The sequence below is a fragment of the Macrobrachium rosenbergii genome, chromosome 11 (assembly GCF_040412425.1).
Source record: "Macrobrachium rosenbergii isolate ZJJX-2024 chromosome 11, ASM4041242v1, whole genome shotgun sequence".
NCBI classification, from domain to species: domain Eukaryota; kingdom Metazoa; phylum Arthropoda; class Malacostraca; order Decapoda; family Palaemonidae; genus Macrobrachium; species Macrobrachium rosenbergii.
In genome coordinates, this window is record NC_089751.1 from 24,498,720 (window position 1) to 24,516,179 (window position 17,460).

At 40.1% G+C, this 17,460-nt stretch overlaps 1 protein-coding gene across 1 annotated transcript in view; it reads left to right on the forward strand.

Moving 5' to 3' along the window:
- The window catches only part of mRpS17 (mitochondrial ribosomal protein S17), a 45,897-nt gene extending 38,228 nt beyond the window's left edge, over positions 1-7,669 (forward strand). The window contains exon 5 of the mRNA XM_067111361.1: positions 7,516-7,669. Within this exon, the coding sequence (XP_066967462.1) occupies positions 7,516-7,584 (69 nt within the window). The 3' untranslated portion in view covers positions 7,585-7,669. The remainder of the gene's footprint in view (positions 1-7,515) is intronic.
- Positions 7,670-17,460: the final 9,791 nt, after the last annotated feature.

Genomic DNA, 17,460 nt, shown 5'->3' on the forward strand with positions numbered 1-17,460 from the left:
TGGAGGTAGGGCCATCTCCTACCTCGCCCACCAGATGGCAAACCTGTGGGCTAACCTGGTCCTGAAGCGAAGGGACGCCGTTCTCTCTCGCTTCTCTAGGTCCGTGGGGCCCGAGTCAGCAATGACCCTGCAGAATGGACCGTTGCTGGGTTCCGCCTCTCTCTTCCCTAGAGAGCTGGTGGACACTGCAGTGGACAAGTGCTGGGCCGATGACAGTGACCGGCTTATCCACCAGGCTGTGGCAAAGACCTCCGGAACTTCGCGTTCCACTGCGGCCAGACCCTCAGGTCAGGCTAGCACTTCCTTGGCCCCTAAGAAGTCCCAGTCTTCGAACGGGTCCCGTGGAAACACCCAGCCTTCTCCTTCCTCTAGAAAGGGTGGGTCTTCCCGCCCCTTTCAGCCCGCTTTCCAACCTGGAAAAGGGGGCAAGGGGAAGAAGGGAAAATGCTAGGGGTGGCATTCCCCCCCAAATGCTGCCAAAGGGGGGGTGCCTGTCAAGCCATTGGGCAACATGGCAGCGACACGGAGCCGAGACCTGGATAGTGGATGTCCTTCGGAAGGGATATCCACTACCCTTTGAGTCTCAGCCTCCCCTCACCTACTCTCTGGTCCATCGCTGCACATACGTCTAAGGCACTCAGAAGGACTGCACTACAGCAAGAAGTGCAAGCCATGCTGAGCAAGGGTGCTGTGGAAGTCGTGTCGGACCAGTCTCTAGGCTTTTACAGCAGTCTTTCTCGGTTCACGATGGAAACAGCACAATCCGTGCTTGCTTCCATCAGGGAGAACGACTTCATGGTTACGGTGGACTTGAAGGATGCATATTTCCAAATACCCATTCATGGGGAGACAGTCTTCCAATTCAGGGCACTGCTTCGGGCTCTTGACCACTCCCCAGGTGTTCACGAGGCGTGTCAGCTTGGGCCCACTCGCACGGGATACGTCTCACCAGTAGCTGCAGGACAGGAATCGACTCCTCGAGTTTTGCCGCGATCTTGGGGAACCTCGAGAAGTCAGATCTCACCCCCAAGCAGAGGATAAAGTACCTGGGCATGCTGATAGACACGGTAGCGGCGAAAGTCTTTCCCTCAGACTCTTGTATCAGCTGGTTCAGGCAGCCAGCCTACCAATGGCAAGTTGTCATCGGTCACCTGTCGTTGCTGGAGAAGCTGGTACCTCAGATGAGTCTTCACCTGCAGTCTCTACAGTGGAGGCTAAAGGAGTATTAGTCCCAGTCCTTTCACATCCCTCTTTCCAAGGAGGAGAGAGAGGACCTTCGCTGGTGGATGGATGACAGGAATCTCTTGATAGGAGTATCCCTGCATACTCTCCCTCCAGACATGCTGCTGTTCTTAGACGCATCGACTGAGGAATGGGGCGCACACCTGGAGGAGGTGCTGACTTCGGGAGTGTGGCACTGAGACGACAAGCACCTTCACATCAACATCCTGGAACTCAAGGCAGTCTTCCTGGCTCTCCAAGAGTTCCGGGATCGAGTGATGGGACACTCCGTGGTACTGATGAGCGACAGTACCACGGTAGTGGCACACGTCAACAAGCAGGAGGGGGCTAGTATCCCTCCCGCTCCACCAGTTGACAATGCAGGTGCATGAGTGGGCCATGGCTCACTCGGTAGAGCTGTCAGCCAGTTACATTCCAGGCAAGAGGAATGTCGTGGCAGACAAGCTCAGCTGCCAGAATCAGGTGATCGGGACCGAATGGTCCCTTCACTCGGAAGTGACGGAAAGGCTATTCGACCTGTGGGGGCGTCCAGTCAGCTACCTGTTCGTCACCCAGCACAACAGAAAACTCCAGGTCATCTGCTCGGTCGTGCCGGACCCATGGGCCGCTGCGGAGGACGTGTTCCAGCACCTGTGGGACAACCTTGACGTTTATGCCTTTCCATTCTGTCCAATTCGCTGAGTGATCAACCAAGTGATGATCACCCCGAATCTCAGAATGATTCTGGTGGCACCCAAATGGCCACCGACCATTTGATATCCCGACCTGCTAGCCCTCCTCTCTGAGATGCCGAGAGAGATCCCCCCCTGGCCCAACCTGCTGTGTCAATCCCATGTGGAGCGGTACCACCAGGCAGTGCAGTCCGTGTCTTCAAGGCTGGAGGTTATCCACCATCTTCGAGCGAGAGGCTTTTCGCGTCACGCAGCAATGGAGATGGCCGAGTACCTCAGACGATCCTCCGCAGCGGTATACCAGGGAAAGTGGTCCGTCTTTTGTGGTTGGTGTCGTCAGCAGGGTATCTCTCCGGTCGGAGCTACTATTCAGCAGGTTGCAGACTTCCTTGTCTTCCTTTGCCGAGAGAAGCTTCTCTCCGTTTCAGCTGTGAAAGGCTACTGTGCCGCACTCAGCCTAGTCTTGCAGCTGAAAGGAGTAGACATCTCTTCCTCCGAGATTTCCCTACTGATAAGAAGCTTCAAAAGGTCTTGTCCATCCAGGGGTCTCAGGCCCCCTGCGTGGGATGTGACTCTCGTTCTAAGGAGCCCGACTCATGCACCGTACCAGCCTTTACGAGAGTCATCAGACAGGGATCTGACCCTCAAGACTGTCTTCCTGCTGGCCCTGGCATTGGCGAAGAGAGTTGGCAAACTGCACGGACTTTCCTTCAATGTTTAAACACTTGAGGGGATGGGGATCAGTTATGCTTGATTTCGTCCTGGATTTTGTAGCGAAGACTCAGAATCCTTCAGTCCCTGACGCACGGTTCGAGTCCTTCACGATCCCCTCCCTAAAGGACTTTTTAGGTAATGAACCAGACGAGATGCTACCGTGTCCTGTTAGAGTGCTGCGGCGCTATCTGAAGAGGGCTTGACGTCTCCGGGCAGTGTCTCGACAACTCTTTGTTAGTACTGGCTTGACCAAGAAAGAAGTGTCCAAGAACACAATCTCTTTCTGGCTTCGTGAGGCAATAAGGAGAGCATATTCTGCTGCAGGAGACGACACCGGTGCGCTTTGTTTGAGAGCTCACAAAGTCCGCAGCATTGGTCCGTCCCTAGCATTCCGGAAGAACATGTCGGTTCTGCAGGTGCTGAAGGCAGGCGTGTGGTCCCAACAGATCACCTTCACATACTTCTACCTCCGGGATGTTGCTTACAAGTCCTTGGACACTTTTTCCTTGGGTCTTGTGGTGGCTGCTCTAACAGGACAGGTTGCATCTCATCTAAGATGTACAGTTGTGATTGGGAGAATGAATGTGGAGTGACTGGCCTCTCTTCTTTCTCCTCATCCTGGCTCTCTTCCCACGGGCAGGGAGCGGATGTGCTGTTACAAGCTGGATCTGGCGGTTGATGCAGGTAAGCACCCAACAGGAGCTCCGTTTCTATTTTCCGTTCAGGTTGATAGAAGCAACCCTACTCCTTCCCCTTGGAAGGCGGGGGAAGGAGACCATGACTATAAGACAAACCCAAAGCTTGTGATTGCCTTAATGTCATCTGACTCCAAGTTCTTCCTAGTCTACTTTGCATGAACTGACAATTCCTCTTTCATGCAAAAGGCCCCAGAAGTCTGACAACTGATCCTGCGTTTCTTACAACTCGGTCATTTTGTCAGAGGTAGTTTTCCTTCCTTGCCTTATCGACCAGGAAGGGAAGACAAGGTGTGGTAAACTCCAGTCAGTTCAGAAGACTCGCTCAGATTCCTCCCTCCAACCAGTGAGTCTTCCTAATGTAAAGGACCGACGGTTTGTGTATCTTGTCGGAATCACAATTTTTAAAGTAAATTGTATTTTTCCTAACTGTACAGACCCGAGGTCCTTTACATTACATTTCATGCCCACCCTCAATCTGATACCTGGGCCGAAAGGCAAATTGGAATGTTTACATTCGGGCAGGCGGTCCTCCCGGACGGTAATTAACTGCCTAACCACCTTGTTCGAAAGTTCAACGGCCTTTTCCAGCCTATGCTGAAAGTAATTCCTAATGTAAAGGACCTCGGGTTTGTATAGTTAGGGAAAATACAATTTACTTACAAAAATTGTGATATTTCCATTACTCCTTTCAACTTGTATGATGACTCACCAAAATTAACTTTATTAGACTCTCTTAGTATCATTCATTCTCCTCAACTCTTCCTGATTCAAACCCACGACAATGCTTGCTAGTGACAATTCCTCACAAACTGTTGATTTACATCCTGTCTGAAATTGCATCAACCTCCTCCCAAGATTCTTCCTCTATTTTACTAACTTGTATATAAACTTTTTCTTCTTGTCCAGTTTCCCATTTCTTCTTATTTTGAAAATTCCGAGGACAATCTCTAGCCCAATGCCATTCTGATTTGCATACTGTACAGTGTTACTTTCCCTTCTCTATTTATAGGATTTCTTCCACCTCTACCTCGATTCACTTTTCCTGATATCTTTGGTTTTCCCTCCCTTTCCCAGAATTCGCAAAGCTTTTTGACCTCAACCATTCCCCCTCCTCCTTATTCCCTAATCCCTCAAATATTATTTTCATTATCTGTGACACTTTTATATTCCAACTTTCCTTGACCACAAACTGCTAATACCATTTGTTTTTTATTTTCTGCGAGATTCGGTTCTAGTACACGAAAACCTTTTGCTTTCCCTTCTAACATGCTTTTCCCCATCACTCTACTACACTCTGACTCTACCTTTTCATACCTAATTATAAAATCAATCTTATCTTTTCACTAGATTCTATTTTAAAATAGATTTTCATTATACCATAGTTTTCCATTAGAATGTCTTTAGATACAGTTCATCTAGTTTGGACAGGATTATCTTTGAACCCTCTATCTTTAACTTCATCTCTGTCTACTCCTTCTAAAGCTTTTCCTTTTAATCTCATTCTTATCTCTATCCCTGGATATTTCACTTCCCCACACACCACAAGCCAGTCTTGTGTCCCACAAACTCAAGGACAGTTTCTTCTCTATCCCTGGATATTTCACTTCCCCACACACCACAAGCCAGTCTTGTGTCCCACAAACTCAAGGACAGTTTCTTCTCCATTTCGTCTCCCAAAGGTTACCATCAGATCTGTCCATTTTTAACCAACCATGCTTTGCTACCACTTGAAAGTTTTCCTAGCCTAATCCATCCAAAAATGCTACAATTACGTAATCCACCCACCTGTTCACTCGTTGTTCTTTTATAATCCAGCTTATGACTACAAAAAATCACAAAACAGACTTACAACCCAAACTGACAACCTAACCATCAGAGACCTCTCTCTACCACACCACAGTCTTCAACACTCCCACCTACATTTATGATACCGAAACATGAACAGGTACGTTTAAAACAAAGAATGCTTTGCTATAAAAATATCTTGTAAAATTAAACGTTCTTTTTATAAATTTCATAACGCCCATGCTATTTCACTAACGCAGAAAACGTAAATAAAATAATAATGATCAAACTGCTAAAACTAACTTATAGTCATTGGTGATAGCTTCTCGGTTGTTCGCCTTGGTAGCAGCTCGGGGCCCATTCGAAGGGTATTCATTTGTTGTGTTACCTTGACAACTGGTTAGTCCTGGCATCCTTGGAGGCCTGGTTCTGTCAGGACAAGGCTATCTTTTGTAACATGTTGGAGACTTCTCCCAATTGTGATCAATTGGCGGAAGTCTGATCTTGTTCCCCCGAAGCAGGTATAGTACTGGGGCATGCTTATCGATTTGGCAGCAGAGCACGCTTACCCAGTACTCTTAAGTGAGCAAGTGCAGGGAATTAGTGGCACAGTATCTGTCCCAGGATGAACAACCAGCTTGGGATTGTAAGGGAGCATTATCTGTTATCTTCAGAGAAGCTTTTGCCTCATGGGCAACAGAGTTGCTTGCAGTTGCTTCAGTGGTGGCAACTGAAGCAGTTCTGGAGGGCCATTCAAGATCCTCCATCCCAACTTGTTCCTGTAAATCTTAAGGTAGAAGAGACTTGGCTTGGTGGACAGAGAACATAAACCTGTTTCTTAAGAGAGTTCTCTTGAGCTTGGCCATTCAAAAGGCTTCTGTTGACAGTTGCATTGAGTGCATTGAGGGAAGGGTGGAGCACACATTTGAGAAGAATTCATTGCAGGTGTGTGGCCTAGGGATTCTTTGTCAGCTAATGTTCTGGAGATCTAGGCAGCTTGGGTAATTTTGCTAGCATTTCAAGAAAGGTTGAAAGGTCCTTAGGTAGTGTTAACACAACAGTTGTCGCCTTTATCAATGAATGGGGATGGTAGCTCTGATTGTCAGTTTGACTGCAAAAGCATGAACAAGCAGTTTGTCAAGCAATCCAGTTGACTTCGAGATACATTCTGGGTAGGCTTCATGTTACTGCAGTTTACTTTAGTTATCAGTTAGGTTGTTCAAGTTATGGAGGTCTCCCATGCTTAGTAGATAATCCTATCTAATATGCAGTAATGTTCAATGAAGCCTTTAAGATATTTAAATAGCTGTTAAGCTTGGTGTCAAAGTACATTTGGTTTAAGATTCTTCAAGCCCTAACTTGAATGTGAACTTGTGCAGATTCTTCTGATAGTTGTAACCATCATTGAAATATACTTTGTACATCCATTATACTTCCTGGAGGTTTGATTTGATTTTTTAACTTTAGGCTGTCAAACTAATTACTGGGGCTTTCACACTTAAGACAATGAAAAGAGGGGGCTGGAATGGTTGAACAAGATAGACACATCCAGAAAATAAAGAGATGAAGGATCTAAAGGTGAAGCAAGGAGAAAACGTTTGCACTAAGTAACAGCCTCTTAACTATTTTACCTTCATTCCTGCTTGGCTTCTTCAGCCTTATGCCTGTCCCTCAATTATTATTAATTCTTAGTGAACTGAGGGGGTTTTCTCCTGGTTCCACCATAAGGTCCTGCAACTTCCAGATCACTTATATTCTGAATTTATTGCTGTTCAACCAAATAAGCCCCAGTAAATTGGCTTAACAGCCTACAGTTCATAAATCAAATCAAACCTACAGGGAATATAAAAGATGTACAGCGTGTTTAAATTTTCACAACCAACAGAGGAATCTGCACCAATTAACATTAAAGTTAGGGCCTAAGGAATCTTTCACTGAATGCTATGACAATGAGCTAAACAACCATTTAAATATAAAAAATCTTAACAAGGTTTATTTATATTCAAATGCTTGTTTAACTCATTGTCATAGTACACTTTGTTAAAGTGCATTCCGTGTTAAGTTCAGGCCCTAACTTCATGAACTTGTGCAAATTCCAATCTATAAGGTTTCATTGAACATTACTGCATATTAGATAGGATTCCATAACTTGAACAACTTAACTTCTTTACATTAGGCCATTCTATCCCAGGACCTTCTCTGAATGTATCGTGCAATCAACCAAACAGCCTAAATTTCATGTCATTGTAAGTTCCATATACTCATGAAATTGATGAATTAATGGTATTAGTAATGTAAATGTTTTGTTATCCATGGTTATGCATTCAAGCAGTAGTGTATTGTGTTTACGTGATGAGCACTGTATGTAGTTAACTTTGTTGCATGACTCATTTTTTTTTTTCCAGGAGGGTTATATGAAATGGCACGAGTTTGAACCAGGTCATCCTCTTCACAATGATCCAGCTGCTACATGAGTTTGATAATTTTATTGACTATATTTTGGATTAGGAGTTTTTGTAAATAATCATTGTTGAGCTAATAAAAATTATATGTAATAGGTATGACATTATTTATTCATACTTGTATATTTGGTGTAGAACAATTTGCTAAGCCAATTCACTCACAAATACTTGTAACACTCTCATAAACTCGTTTTACTGACTACTCATACACCAAAATGCGTTTCCTACAAGATTCCTTCCCCACCAATCTTTAACCCATTGCGATTGTTGTGGGCTTAGAGGTTGCAGCTGAAAATATCTATGTTCCAAGATACATTGTGGTGACAGTAGACATCAAACCCTAGATCTAGCACTGCACCTTAACTGCAACATACTGTAATCAGGACCTTATTTTCTCTTAGTACAATTATCTATTCCATTTTTTCTCTCCTTCCAAAACTGACTTTAAAATTACTTGGATTATGTAAACTGCTCCTCTTGAAACTTGGTGGTGGCATGCCTATGTAACTATAAATGGAAGGGGTCAAACCTAACCCTCAGTGTTGGATGGATGTATGATATTTAGGGGTGTGATCTCGAAGTGACAACGCTTAAGGGACTGGGTGAAAGATGTATATTCAGGTGGGTCTCCCAGGACAACTGCCTTTTCTAAGGTCAGTATTGCTCATCCTTTTGTGGGGCTTTGAACCCATCCCGAATAAATTATTTTTGAATTATGGGTATAAAACAAATCTTTGACCTCCCAACTGTCCATGAATCTCCCAGTCAAAAACTGTAAGAAGTAGAAATACTGGAACCTTTTTAGGTAACAAAATGAACAGAACAAGTAAAAAAATGTGCTGAAGTTTCTTCAATACAATTGAGTTTTCTGTACAGCATGTAATCAAGGCCAACGAAAATAGCTCTATCTTTTTGATGGTTTTGGTGTAATACTATATGAGCTGAAGCCCATGAAACAAACTTCCTAACCAATGCCTGGTGGTGGCCTATCCTATATCATTGCCAGAAGCACGATTATGGCTAACTTTAAACTTTGAATAAAATAAGAACTCTACTGAGGCTAGAGGGTTGCAATTAGGTATGTTTTGATGATTGTAGGGTGGATTATCAACATGATTTGCAGCCCTCTAGCCTCAGTAGTTTTTAAGATCTGAGTGCAGACAGAAAAAAGTGCAGATGGACAGACAAAGCCAGCACAAGTTTTCTTTCCGGAAAACTAAAAACTTAGTCAAAGGATTGAACCCTGATGCGTTTTCTCTGTTTGGAAACAAGAATTGGTCAGGGTTCTTCATACTAGATAATGAAAAGCAACTGTCATCACTTCAGACTTCAACTACCCTGTTAAATAAGTTTTCCAAAGCTGAAATTACCTTAAACAAAAAACAAAACATGGTACCAAAAAATAAACTCTAACTTGTAATACACCCCAAAGATAGCTCTAAAGTTAACTAAAACATGACACAAAGTAACAATCACATTTCTCAATGATGACTAAATGCTATCAGTTGAATGAAGCAGAGTAAGCAGACCATGTGCTAATTTTCATATAGCTCTAAGTTGGCCCAAAAAGGATGCCTCCATAAAAGCTTCCATTTTATTTATTGAATTAGTTCCTTAAAAATTTAAAACAATAATTGGATTTTACTGAAAATGGAGAAAGTGACAACTTTATTTGTTGCTTGAGGATTTGCATTTGTCATTTTCAGGGGAAAAAAAAAAAAAAAAAAAAAATCAAAAATTAGTCTTCAGTCTGTCCATATAGTGATTGGATCATGTGGTGTGCCATTCTTTATGATGATTTTCATAATCCAACATTGGATTTGATGTATTTATTTGTTACTATCATGTTCATGGTTCCTTATACTCTATTCTGCCATCTACTAACAGCAGGTCATAAAAAAGTTACATGATCCTTAATAGGGGTACGTATGATCTTGCCAAATAGTATTAGGAGCTTTAGCTCCTTTACCGGGCTTCATTTCCTTTAATGCGCAAAGGACAGGCATCCAACTTGCTTCCCTATATTTAGACCATCATATATTTTGTGATATGAAAATTGAATTTGGTGGATTTATAATTCTGAGAAACTTAAGAATTATAATTATGGCACTTCTGGTCTCAAAAAATTGCAAATTTCTGCAATGGTTTATCTTTAATTACTTTAATGGCTTTTCTTTTGACACAATTTAATGTGTAAACAGATATTGCTTCAAATCCCATGCCTGATGAAAATTTGGTCACTCCATAATCTGAATCTTTGACTCATGTGTTTGATGTCATGTTGATTTTCTGGGGTTAATTTTATGAATATTTCAAGTATACAAGTTTGTATCTTATGCTTAGCGCTAGGAGAAGGTAGTATTATGGTCTGAGGGAAATTTTATAATTGCTGACTCGAGTCTATTGGCTCTAATTGGGAAAGGTAGTGATTGACTATTTACGAATATTTCCTTGATCAGAAAGTTCTTTGTTTATGAACTGCTTTTATTCTACTGCACTGCATTTTGCATTATTACAAGTCAGGATAAAGTTAGAGGTGATTCACCAGTTTTGACTTGGACAGAAGACTTAGGAGAAGATTTAAAGGTTACATTGCATATTCTGAGTCCCTCTTTATGAGCTGGATCAAGACTTTTCAGTCATATTTGAGGGGGGAACTGTTTAGTGTCACAGTCATAACAGTTGCCCTGTACAGAAATGTCAAGGTTTGTTTATCAGCTCTCCAATGTGAAGAATGATTTACTGGACAAACTTGATGCACATTTGCATTTGGCTTTTTTTTATTGACTACATAAAGTTTGAAGTTTAGGTATGTCAAAGCCAATCTTAATTTTTTTCTCAGAACATAACTATTGTGGTCTTTTCTACCAAGAACTGAAACCTATTAACCCTTAAACGTCAAGCCTCTATTTACAAAAATGTCTCCCGTATGCCGGCGGCGTTCAGGAGTTAGCGACGAAGCGGAAAAAAAGTTTTTTTTCAAAAAATCACAGCATGCTTAGTTTTTAAGATTAAGAGTTCATTTTTGGCTCATTTTTTTGTCATTGCCTGAAGTTTAGTATGCAACCATCAGAAATTAAAAAAATATCATTATCATATATAAATATTGAAATATATGACAGCGCAAAAAAAATTTTTTATATATAATTTTATACAAATCGCGCTGTGAGCAAAACAGTTAAAGCTAACAGGATATTTTGTTTTTCTTTGTATTGTACACTAAATTGCGATGATTTTGGTATATAACAAATTGTAAAACGATCAAAGCAACACAATGAAAATATCACAAAATGTTGCATGAATTCGTAACGCGTGGACGTAAAAAAATGTTTTTTTCAAAAATTCACCATAAATCGCAATATTGTGCTAGAGACTTCCTGTTTGTTGAAAAATGAAGCTAATTGATTGAATATTATTAGACTAAGTTTTTTTTTAGCTTACAATTGCAGTTTTTTACCATTTCGGTCGAGTTAAAGTTGACCGAAAGTCGAATTTTTTCTATTTATCGTGATTTATATAAAAATATTTCAAAACTGATAAAAGCTACAACCATGAGCTATTTTTTGTTGTATTGTACATGAAATTGCGTACATTTTCGTATATAAAACTTTATGTAACGACTAATATAAAACAGTTCAAATATTACGACAACGTGACGAAATAATTTCTGAGATGTTCGGCCGAGTTACCGCGAGGACGTAAGGAAAATGTTTTTTTAAAAAATTCACCATAAATAGAAATATTGTGTGAGAGACTTCCAATTTGTTGCAAAATGAAGGTAAATGATTGAATATTACTAGAATGTAAGAGTTTTAGCTTACAATTGCATTTTTTTACCATTTCGGTCGAGTCAAAGTTGACCGAAGGTTGAAATTTTGGCAGTTATCGTGGTTTATATGAAAACATTTCCAAACTGATAAAAGCTACAACCATGGGTTGTATTTTGCTGTATTTTACATGAAATTGCACACATTTTCATATATAAAACTTTATGTAATGGCTAATATAGAACAGTGCAAAAATTACGACAAAATGACGAAAGAATTTCTGAAATTTTCGGCCGAGTTACCGCGCGGGCGTAAGTTAAGTTTTTTTTTTTTTTTAAATTCACCATAAATCGAAATATTGTGCTAGAGACTTCCAATTTGTTGCAAAATGAAGGTACATGATTGAATATTACTAGAATGTAAGAGTTTTAGCTTACAATTGCGTTTTTCGACCATTTCGGTCGAGTCAAAGTTGACCGAAGATTGAAATTTTTTGTAGTCGACGTACGGTACGTCCACTTGGCACCCAACAGACAATTTTAGTCGACGTATGATACGTCCAGTAGGCGTTTAAGGGTCAATAAAGCCCATATGTCTAACTTTACTGTAGCATTACTGATGATAGGTTTGGGTCTAATTCAGTTTTTTCTTCTTCCAACTGAATGTGTATTTTTGTTTAATTCTGAAACAGTATCGTAAATATACAGGCAAGTGATTCACCATCTGAAAAACTTTCTCATCAGATATAGATTAATAAATAGTTATTCACCATCATTCCAAATTAGAGCCAAAGGACTGTATGAGTCAACATATGAAGATATAAAATTTAATGCACTAATAGATCAACTCCCTATTTGGATTTACATGAAAGTGCAAACCTGTACTCATTTAAAATTATCTAAAAACTTTGCCTATTACCCAAACAAATTCTTTTGTTAGGATTCTAGTGTATACAACTTTTTTTATTGTGCTACACCTTAGGTTCCCTTACATTTCCCATACTTTAGTGGGGTACATGCTTTCCTGCATTAACTATCTACTAACATTTTATAATTATTATTGTAACTTTGCCAACACTGATATAGACCAGACCTAATCCCTACTTTAGACTGAAGGTTAGTCATCCATGAAAATCAGTTATCCAGAATTCTCTTGGTTCTCGGTAATTCTGAGTAAGAGATTCTACCATATATATACAGACATTCCAAGTACAAAAATTAGCAATTCCAAACTGTTACTAATTAAGGCTACATTATACACAACTACCAAGACAACACACACTGTCAATATAAGTGGGCTCCATCTACCCACAATTACAATATTCACTATTCTGACAGGCTTCCATAAAACAAGTGATGTGGAAGCAAATCACACTTAGTTGGATTCACTCAATATGCTATGAAATTATGAATTACAATACCTCCACATAAAGGTCACTTGTTCCAACTTAATCTGACTCATATAAGAAGCTATGCAGGAATTTTAAAATTAATTACTTCAATTAATGCAGCACATTTTCTCAGTGTACCACAGCATAATTTATGAAGTTCCTAATTTTTATATGGATTTTCCTCACATAAACACTACTTAAGAAATGCAATCACTAACTTAGATTACTTAACTTGTACATGACTTTCTGGAGGAGTACAACAGAAGTTAAGCTTTCACAATCTGCAATTAAGAGTCTAACATAGTGATCAAATCAACAAAGTATACAATTAAAAATATATACAATAAACCATTAACTTTAGTCACATGTATCTACTGAGAACAAATTCAGATTATGGAGGGTAAAGCCTTGCTATAAAGTGGAGTGGTTCACAGTCCCTTTCACATTTACTCATTTCAGACAAGAGAGAGAAATTTGATATTCATATTAATGAAAAATTACTTAAAATTAACCTTTACTACTACTGTATAATACATTATTGAAAAGCCGTGCCACTGACTACAATCAATAACTGCTATAACAAAAGTAAAAATTCTTTTCCATGTTTGCACAAGGCCAGCTTAATTTCCTAACATTTGTGATGTGACCTGGGTTCCTGTTCAAATGAGCAAAATATATTTACCACAGTACAGCCAATGGGATCAAGTTCAAAAACATCACTAACAACTGATTGTACAATGACCTAATTATAATTTTCATTTCATGGACACACTCCTAAACACCTGAAAAAAGTTGTTTTAAGAGCCACTTACATACTGGAGAGCATGTATTTGCATTATATAGACAAAATTACACTTTAAAGGAAATATTATAGAAAAAATAAATAGGTTAAAAGTTTCAAATAAAAAAAAAACGAACACAAGAAATTACTGAACAGTTACAAAGGCCACACCAACTTCAGATTATTTACATATCACTGCAGTACAGTAATTGTCCGGGTGTACATGCAGTGTGGGGCTTGTAAGTTTTGCACCCATAAGTTTGGTTCCTACTACAGAGTTCATAATTATGTTACCTAAAATTAACTGTATTTCCTTAATTTTCCATTTAACTATCCTTTTACTACATAGTATGTACTTGCTTTTCTGGACCTTGTAATTTTCATTGCTCTATTCCCTCTTGCATATATATAGTATATGTATACATATATATTTTACTGACCTATTTTTACTTATGTTTAAGAGTACAATCAGAAAAAAAAAAAATTAATTCACATAGCTGCCCATCAACCACTTTTTCAAGGGCAACCTTACAGCCAACATAGAACATTAGGTATTCTTGCCTTTGAATCTTACAAGTACAAACAAAAACAGCTTGGAGGTCAGAGTTACAAATATTCAACTTACTTTGCTAAGGGCTTTCTGAATGGAATATAGATTTCAGGCTTAATGCCTTGCACTGGGACGTGGGTCATTCCACAAAAATGGGCTCTATGAAATAAATTGCTCTTTGAAAATTTTACATCTTTTCCTAATTATTTCCCTGTTGACATAAAACTGCACATTCTTTCAAAAGCACTTTAAGCATGTCCTATACTGAGAACATCAAACTTCCCCAATTTTCTTCGTTTGTATTAGAAGCAACTTTATAGATTCTTTACACCCTACTTCCCTCATTGAGTGTGTGTGGGAAGGGGTCCCTTTAATGGGGGGAGATGGTGGGTAAATGAACTTACCCACGTCTTAAAGAGGTTGTTTTCTGTTGTATACTGTTACCGTCAAAGAGTGCAATATGACAAATTTCAAATCAATTTGTATTTTTCATAACTAACAAACCTGCAGTCTTAACATAACAGGGAAAAATTCTCTGGTGCCTGCTGGAGTCCGATTAAAGAAAAAAAATTACAAGGAATTGTGGCATTGGGAGCAGCCAAGAAGGTAGTTAGGAGGAGGGGTAGTCAACCTACTTTAGCCCATCTCTGGTCCACTACGTCAGTTTCCTCCAGCCCAGGTAAAATAGGGGTGTTAGTTAGTTAGTTATAAATGATTTGTTTAACCAGACCTCTGAACTCTTTTAGGGTTCTTCTTGGGCTGGGAAAAGAATAGGGGAAAGAGTACATATAAAAATTAAGTAGTTAACTAAATAAATAAATAAAAAAAAAAAGGGGGAATTAGAGGGGAAGAAAAAAAAGGGGGATTAGAGGGAAAAGGGGGAAATTAGAGGAAGAAAAAAAAAAAAAGGGAAGATTATATTTTACTTATCAATTTAATTTTGTTTAAGAAGAGAATGATATTATTAATTGAAAAGTTATTACCTTCTGCTAGAATATCCGTGGCTTGAGGTGGGATATATATGTTAAGACTGCAGGTTTGTTAATTGTGAAAAATACAAATTGATTTAAAATTTGTCATTTGCTCATACACACAACAAACCTTTGGCCTTACATAAGGGAGACTCACTCTTGGAGGGAGGACAGAGAAACCCTTGGAACTGACTGGAGGTTCAGCTCACCTGGGCTCACTTCCTGGCTAAAGTAGAACATCGAAAGGAGCCATATGCCTCTGAACTGTAAAGAAAAAGGTCACTTGTCAGCCAGACATCTGGGTTAAGAGACAATGTGAACTCCAGATACAGTGTGTCTTGTAAGAAAATACAGAACTTTAACTATCGGATACAACAAAACTACGTTAGCCACCAACCTGTTTGTTGTCATTTCCTCTCGCCCTTGTAAGAGAGAGGAAGAGACTTGCTTCCATAATGGTTTGTACTGTGTATGAACAATCAATAACAACTAATGGAAAGGGGCTCACTCACCTGTATATGACCAGTTCCAGCACGATGGATATTTTTCTCCACGCCCATCAGTACAGGAGAAAGAGAAAGAAGGAAGACCAGTCATCCTATTCAATCTCACATTCAAACCAACATCTTAGGTAAGATACAAGCTGTCCTGCTAGTGGCACTGGATGAGCTACACAATTTGTTGAGCAGCCACCACCTGACCAAAGGAAAAAAAGTCCAAGGACCTGTGTGCAACATCCTGCAGATAGAAGGATGTGAAGGTGGTTTGGTGTAGCCACGTACCAGCCTAAGATTCTTTGAACCGACAGGTTCTTATTTAACGTGATGGAAGAGCCTAGACCCCTGACATCATGTGCTCTTGCTTGCACTGAATTGGCATCTGGATTCAAAGTAGTAGTATAGGCTTGCTTAATTACCTCTCGTAGCCAAATGAAGACAGTACTCTTGGACATTTCCTTCTTGTTCTGGCCTGCACAAACAAAAAGTCTTCAACAACCTGGTCTGAGATGTCAAGTCCTCTTTAGATAGCCACACAGTGCTCTGACACGACATAGTTCCTCGCTGGGGGAGCAGGTTCCGTTCTCAGCTACCACTTTGTTGGTCGCGAGTTCGAATCTCCGACCGGCCAGTGAAGAACAAGAGGAATTTGTTTCTGGTGACAGAAATTCATTTCTCGCTATAATGTAGTTCAGATTCCACAATAAGCTGTAGGTCCCGTTGCTAGGTAACCAATTGGTTCTTAGCCGCGTTAAAATAAATGTAATCCTTCGGGCCAGCCCTAGGAGAGCTGTTAATCAGCTCAGTGGTCTGGTTAAACTAAGATATACTTAACTTTCTTTCTGACACGACATAAAAGTCATTCTTCAGGGTCATGACCAACAAAATCTCCAAGTGAAAGGACGGAAAAAGACTTGAATCTGTCCTCATGAACATAAGGATTTTGAATCTTATCCATGAGTTCCGGGACAAATTCAAAGGCTACTGACCCCCAAGCCCTCATGCGTTGAACATCAAAAGAAAGACCATGCAGTTCACTGACTCTCTTTGAAGCAGCGAAGGCTAAAAGGAAAACTGTCTTGAGGGTTAAACTCCTCTGATGAAGCTCTTTAAAGGTTCCTATGGACTACATGCGAGACTGCTAAGTACCAGTGTTAGATCCCAATTTGGTGGTTTAAGATCTCTCGGGGAACAGGACTGCTCAAAATTCTTGAGAAGCACAGAAATTTCCCACGAAGAAGAAAGGTCTATGTCCTTCAAGCATAAAACTACACCTAGAGCAGCCTTATGATCCCTTGACGGCTGACACAGTGAGAAATTTCTCTGTACGAAGGAAAATGAGGAAGTCTACTACTTGTTGAATAGTAGTTCGGACTGGCAGCTCACTTTCCCTGATACACGGCTGCAGACGACCTCCTGAGGTAACCTGACATTTCCGTCGCACATCAAACCCCACACCTTTTTCTTTTCTTTCAGTCATGGATAGGGCGAATATATTTACAGAATGGGTAACAACTACAATCAGTAATTCTGAATGCAATAATTCATCTTCTTACTGCTTTTTCTTATGACAAAATTTGTTGTGTGCGCATGCGCAGGACCAAGAGAAGTGGGCATGATAATGGAGAGCCAATTGTGTGTGCCCTTTTGAACATCTTGTACCATTATTGTCCCTGCCTTTACTATATCCTCTCACTTTCACCACCTATTTGTTGAGGCACTGACACCTGCATTAAATTTATGGGATGATGAAGGCAAGTTAAAAAAGCCTTAAATAACTAAATGGTTTTCAGTGCAGGTTCTCATGGATTTGAATACATCTGTCAACCTTGGTCTTTTTTCAAGTGTATATTAACTATAATGTTCATTAATAAATAACTAACCTTTATGTTGCTCTATTCAAATGCTTGGCCAGGATGATAAAATATAACA